Source organism: Lucilia cuprina, chromosome 3, assembly GCF_022045245.1.
Source record: "Lucilia cuprina isolate Lc7/37 chromosome 3, ASM2204524v1, whole genome shotgun sequence".
Taxonomy (NCBI): Eukaryota; Metazoa; Arthropoda; class Insecta; order Diptera; family Calliphoridae; genus Lucilia; species Lucilia cuprina.
Window position 1 is genome coordinate 51,166,771 of NC_060951.1, and position 7,067 is coordinate 51,173,837.

General features: G+C 25.7%; 1 protein-coding gene across 2 annotated transcripts in view; it reads right to left on the reverse strand.

Annotated features, from left to right (window-relative positions):
- Positions 1 to 2,963: 2,963 nt before the first annotated feature.
- The window catches only part of LOC111681109 (leucine-rich repeat-containing protein 20), a 12,893-nt gene continuing 8,789 nt past the window's right edge, over positions 2,964 to 7,067 (reverse strand). The window contains exons 1-5 of one of the 2 annotated variants that reach the window (XM_023442842.2): positions 6,316 to 6,334; positions 5,909 to 5,995; positions 4,680 to 4,823; positions 4,448 to 4,615; positions 2,964 to 4,377 (exon numbers count right to left, since the gene is read on the reverse strand). In XM_023442842.2, the coding sequence (XP_023298610.1) occupies positions 4,220 to 4,377; positions 4,448 to 4,615; positions 4,680 to 4,823; positions 5,909 to 5,972 (534 nt within the window). In that variant the 5' untranslated portion in view covers positions 5,973 to 5,995; positions 6,316 to 6,334 and the 3' untranslated portion in view covers positions 2,964 to 4,219. Of the gene's footprint in view, positions 4,378 to 4,447; positions 4,616 to 4,679; positions 4,824 to 5,908; positions 5,996 to 6,315; positions 6,335 to 7,067 lie in introns of those variants that run through there. The other variant, XM_023442835.2, reaches the window with a different exon arrangement.

Here is a 7,067-nt window from a genome sequence, read left to right on the forward strand (position 1 = left end):
ATAAGTTTACTCTACTAAGCTGATAACTAGTTATTTACTGAAAACTAAAAAAAAAACATTATACATTTAAAATATTACTCTACAAATGTATTTACTTTAAATTAAAGGATGTATGACAGAAAAGAAGAAAAAAAATCACACAAATTTTGTAGTAGTTTTATGTATAATTCTTATTTAAATTCTAAGATAAATAAAAATTTATTCTACTCAAAAATTTAAATGGTTTAGTTTCATACTCAGTTAATTCGTATTTAAAATTGACATTTATTGTCATGATCCCAAATTGGTAGGGTTTGGGTAGGAAATAATTTTAAATATAAACTTTTTTCTCTAAAACTTTCTAACGTTTTATTTTAAGTTTTGCGATGATAATGAAATATTTTCCAAAATTTTTGTCTTTTTATGTTTTCACTTCAACTTAAGGTTGTGATCAATTATATTTTCCAAATAAAATTGGCTGCATATCTTTAAATAAAGCCCAAATTGAGAAATGAATGAGAATTTTTTGTTCAATTTCCTATACGTTCAATTGAGAAAATATCAAAAATCCGTGATCATTGATATCCTAAATTTTTTTTCAATTTCCTATACGTTCAATTTTCTATACAACAAATTGTTGTTTAAAATCCTATATTGACAGTAGATCCTTAAAAATTGTATCTTTAAATAATGATCCAAACATGAAAAATTTTGATCACTTATATATTCCATCAAAAATTATTTTATATAAAAATTTAACCAAATGAAATTTCTCTAAATAAGACTCGAGAAACGATCTCTAATCACTTCTATCTTTCACCTTAGTTGAGAAACTAAAAGCGTTGATAATACTTCTATTTTCCTCCAAAATTATTATTATTTAATTTTATTTTTTTGATAACTAAAATCTTTCCTTATTCCTTAAATAAGGCACCAATCTAGATAATATTTAAAATCTTGGATCACTTTTATTTTCTGCTGAAATTTTGTTTTTAATATGATAATTAAAATCGGTTCTAATTTCTTCAAATAAGCCTCCAATCGAGAAAATAAAATTAAACTTCTTTTATATGAGAAACTAAAATTTGTTCTAGTTCCTTAAATAAGCCACTAATTGAAAATCTGTTTTCACTTTCATTTCCTACCAAATATAGATTCATATACATTTTTAAAAACAAACCTAAGCCTACTAATCAACTGATTTTAAGAGTCCAATTGGACTGTTGTATTCAAGAGTTTATGTTTATGGTTAAGAGAAATTAATAATAAGTAGACTCGAAAAGCCAAAAGAGACCTAAGAAATTGATTCTAAAAAGTTGTTTTGGAACTAGTATACTAGTCCAAGCATAGCTCTAAAATAATTCATTCCCTAATTGTCTTTAAGAAATTGAGAATTTAACAATTCTTTTATATCTTGATTTCATTCCTATAATTAATTGAAGCTTTCGAAAGCTTCGAATGAATTCTCACTAAGGTGAAGGATATAAAAATAAAAAGTTGAAATAAAAATAAAATAAAGTCAAAAATAGACTAACCCAATTTTTAAAATATTTCCCCAAAAAAATCGCACTTTTTAATCTCTCGGCTACCGTTTTAATTTAAAATCGTTAAAAAGTTAATAACAAAACGTTGTAGTTGAAAACTTAGACGGCTTACAGTCAAATAAAAGCTGCCGCCGACATATCTAGTGACAGCCGCCGCCGTTGTTAATATTTGTCGGTAATTAGCGTTCATACAACCCCCAACAACACTAAGTGTTTGTAGCAAACACGAGATACGAAAAATACATTGCTGTTTGACAAACCAAAGTTTCCTAGATCGTCAAACCAATGTATTTTAAATGGGACATCAAACAAAATCTGTTTGAAGGAAAAATTCTGCAATTTTTTGCGCGCAGCGCAGCCCTCGCCCCTGGATGAGTGATAAACTTGAAACATTTTCTGTTGACTTTTAGCAGGGCTTTTATTGGTTTGAGTCTTTGATAAAAACAGAATTTTACATGCTGTGTCTGTAGCCCACAAGATGGCACTCAAATAAAGTAAGTTGCCATATTATTTTTAGGGAAAACTTTTAGCGATTTTTCTAATAAGATATATGTATATCATAAACATTTTTAAATAAATTTTGAAGCAAAACTAAATATTACAACATAATACGATACAATTATACAACACCGACTGTGATTTGGACAATTGTTTATCTTTGTACTTATATATTAAAAATATAATGTTTCAACTATTTTTTTAAATTGGTTTAAAAATGGGATATTTTTTGATCAGTTCTTAAATACAGATTTTTTTAAATATATTGAAACCTTGAGTTCATGTATTAAAGGTTTTATTCATAACAATTTATCAGAGATTTATAAGACCACATTTGTTAAATAAACCTTTGATACACCACTTTAGTGGAGATTTGTGCTGATGTTTGTAATGCATTGAATAAATGCTCCCAATACCAACCTAAAAACAAGCGAAATACTTCCAAAATAATAATATATATCACTACATAAAAAGGAGAAATTAGTGAATTTTTTACCTTCATTGAAAGTGATGTTTAATGATTTCCGAAGAAACTAAAATAATTCAATTTTGTCTATGCTGAATATATTTTTTTTGTTCTTATTTTTTGTGAGATAAAAATTTTAATTTTTTGGCTTCTGTTTTATTAATATAATAATACAATTTCAGTTCCGAATAACTTACAAAAAGAGCATAAAGATTACTTCATGAGAATGACTTCAGAAGTATTTAATTTGGAATTATATAAAAAGCACATCCGTCCTATGACAAGCCTATGTTAAAATCATCACTTTTTCAGGTCTGTTTTAGTACTTCCTTGGAGTAAATTTTACTACTTTTTCGCTTCTTTGGAAGTTCTTTTTTTGCTGGGTATATGAAGTTCCTAATATATTTTTTTTACTTATTATATATATTACTCACTCCGTCATCCAATTTAAAATAATTGAAACAGCTTTTAGATATATTGTCATTCTCTTTCAAACGAAAGAGTTAAATAAATAAAATATTTTATTTCTTTCAATAGAAAATCATAAAACCAAATATAAATTACAAAAATAAAAACAAATTAAACATAATAGTCATAGAGATAATAAGAGATAAATTTGTTTAAAAAATAAAATACACAATAATGAGGGCAGTAGGAACAAATACTAATAGATCCATAAAGAAAAAAATGTACACTTACTATAAAGGACTAGTTAAAGAAAATAGTCTAGCACACATGAATCTAAAGTTTGTTCTCAATTAAATTTAAAATTATAGAAAAAAACAATAAAATAAAAATTAAACTAAGCAATGACAATCACAGTTGAAAATTTTTTAATAACAATATTTTTTTAAATAAAAATTCTTAAATTTTTCTCTAGGCCACTAGACCAGACTTAAAAAAGTTCGCAAACAAACAAAATAAAATTCTATCATCAAGAGTAAAAAAAGTGTTTGTGTAGGGGAGGATTTAAAGTATTCTTTGGATCGTTTTGTTAATACTTAAACTAAAAGAATTGATTTAATTAAAGAGAAACTAAACAAGTTACATAACAAGTCCTTTTAGCTTTTTATGCTTTTTAAAAGATCTCGCAACTGCAAACGATATTTCTCTTTAATCAAACAATTAAGTACATACATAAATAGTAAACTGTACAAAAACGAAAATTCTTAGTTAATAAACTATCAATTAATATACAATTTGCTTAAAGTTATTTTGATAAAACTTGATTATATTATAATTTCAAACGATATACTCAACTATTAAAAAAATTACTCTTAGCCCTATTTTCAATAAAAAATATTCTTCAATTTGTTGTTAACTGTAGGCCTCTGTACTCAAAATTCTAAAACTTAAAAATCTCAATTTATTTTTACTATTGTTAAGACTTAAGATCAGCATATTGAAAATGGGTTCTTTGTGAAATTTTTATTTTTAAAATTTTTTCTCATTTTAAGTCTTTAACATTATCTTTGTGTTCTTTTTCAAGAGGCAAGTATTTTGTTGTTAAAAGCAAAACTTAAACCTATAAAACTTATTAACTAATTTTGTTGAACTTAAACCTAAGCTTTGTTTTCGTTAAATAGAAAATTATTATGATTTAAGAGATATAATGCCTCATTAATATTGAGATATGTATAGGTTTTCGTTATTTTTTTCTTTTTCACTACATTTGTTCATAAATGAATATCATTCATTATGCAAAAAAGCAATATAGGGAAAATAGATTTTTTTACCAGTCTTCATCATCCTCATTGAGTTCGGAAATCTCAAGGCGGAAAGGCGTTTGAGCATTTTTTAGTCTACGATGACATGTGCGACCCAAGGGATTGTGACGTAAATCTACCAGTTCTAAACTATCACTGGCTATAACATCATCTGAATCGATTTCTATATGAAAACAAATTAAAACAATATAATAATTTTTAATTTATTTATACATATACGATTCAACCTTTACCTATAATGGCATTATGGCTGGCATCTAGTTCTTTCAATTTGGGCATTTTGAAAACCACTGGTGGCAATACAATAAATGAATTGTGTGAGATATTGAGTTTAGTTAAATTCATTAAATCCGCCAATTCATCAGGCAATTTGGTCATTTGATTGTGTGATAGATTTAAATCTTAAAGAAAATTTTAATTTTTTATTTAAGCTATAATTTTAAAGTTTTTTCTTAATTTATTTACCTGTTATCAAACTGAATTTCATGGCAAATTTAGGGGAAATCTTTTTGATGACGTTACCACTGAGATCACAGGTTTTCAATTCTGTATTGCGCATTAAATGATAAACAGCATCGGGAATTTGCATTAATTCACATTCAGATAAATCTGTAAAATATTATGAAAATAAAACAAATTATTAAAGTTTATAGTAAAATTAAGATTTCTTTATATGAATATCGTTTTATGAAAACTGCATTTAATTTGTTATAGTCTTATTTTATATCATAATTTTATCATAACGACAGACCCTTAATATTAGTAATCACCACTTGATCATTGATCACTTGAATTTCCTTACTGTTTACGAAAATCATAAATCCTTCCAAATATCCCATATACTCATAAATATGCCATGAAAATATGCTAGATATTTAATTAAAATGTCATAATAATAAAACGTACATATCCATCATCAAAAAACCATTGATCACTTGTATATTCAACTAGAAACACAATATTTGCTATAAAAATTTCAATAATTTTGTTAATACGACTTTAATCATAAAAAGACTCTTGACCCCAAGATCAAGCGAATTTAATACCGATCTTTTGTATTAAAAAAGTACAACAATATTATCAGAAAAAAAAACTTCAATCTTAAATCACTTGCGTTTAGTTCCAAAAATCGATAACATATTTGTAAAGAATGATCGTTTGATATTTGAAATATTTTTGATTAACATAAATTTGTTGATAAAATTTCATTCCCTTTCATGGAATCCACTCTCTTCTCTGGAATTCTACTTCAATATAAAGAAGACAGACACAGTCTACAGTCTTGTCACCAAACTACCGTTCATATTAAGGAAGCAAAATCGATTCCCGTAACCGATCACTTAAAATGGATTTTCATAATCTTAATTCTGAGTAATCAAAAATATTTTTAATCTAAATACACAAATACTAACTTAACAAATGCGATCAATACTATTAGATATACCAAAGATCACTTAGAAAACATATTTTATATGTAACCGATTTTTTTTAAATTTTTGGCAAATTTAGCTCAAAAATCTGGCAACTCTATTAGTTATAACTTAAAATAACAACCCTGTTTTTTAAACATATTTTGTTTTTGTTATTGAATTTTTTCTACAAATGGTAAAAATAAAGCAAAACGTAAAAATAAACACACATTTTATAATTTAGTCATAATTATTATCAGAAAATTAATGAATAAAAAACTTTACCTAAATGTTTACTTTCTTCAGCATTTTCACAGCGCTGAACTACTTGCACCACCAAATGAGCCATTTTATTAATTTTTTTAATAAAACCTTTAAATAAATTTCACAATAATTATACAATTTCAATTGCCAAAAAAAATATGAATATTTCTTTTATTCAATAATAGTATATAAAACAAATTTCTTTCAAATTGTTTCAACTTTTTAACACACACACGATCACTAGATACAAATGAATGAGAAACTAAAAATTGACAGCAAATGTTAGCTGTCAAACAGATATTTTCATTATTATGTTAAGAAAACAGCTGTTTTGTTTGTTTTAGTTTCTCTTTTAATTTTTTAAGGTTTAATTAACAAATTGAAAAAAAAAGAAACAAATTATTAATACTCTTAATTATTTCAAGCACCTTCATATTTTTGTTGCAAATTTTTACTGTTAACAAACATGTTTTTTTATTTGTAATTTGTTAAAAAATTTTTAATAAGTTTTAAAAATTTTAAGTTTATTTGTTTTTATAAAAATTTAACAATGCATTTAGAATACTCTGGAAATTTTTTATATATTTTTTGTATATATCTTTGTTAAAGATCACCGATCTTTTCTGCCTTTTCTCTCTCAGTTTTTCCTGCTCACTTCCACGATTTCATTTGAACTAATTTACGTTTCCATTTGGTTAATTGTTGCAACGTGAGTTTTTCTTTCTTCTTTTGCTGTTGGCAAAATTATATCTTTGTTTTGTGAAATTCGTAAACAAAGAGTATTTAAGAGATACATACATGTTTTGAATCTTTTTCTTCTAGTTGAAGTTGCCAAGATAAGCACGCAATATAAGAGCTTTTACATTGTGAAATTACTTAGATATTAAGTGCATACTTGTACAAGATGCTATAGTACTGTCCTATTGTAGTCTATAGTATATTTTATAGTCTAGGCAATAGTCTAGGCTATAGTTAAGGCTATAGTCTAGGCTATAGTTTAGTACATAGTCTAACCTATAGTCAAGTCTATAGACCAGACAAGACTTTCGACTAGTCTATAGACTAGTGCACATACAGTCTTGTCTATAGTCTAGTCTATAGTCTAGTCTATAGTCTAGTCTATAGTCTAGTCTATAGTCTAGTCTATAGTCTAGTCTATAGTCTAGTCTATAGTCTAGTC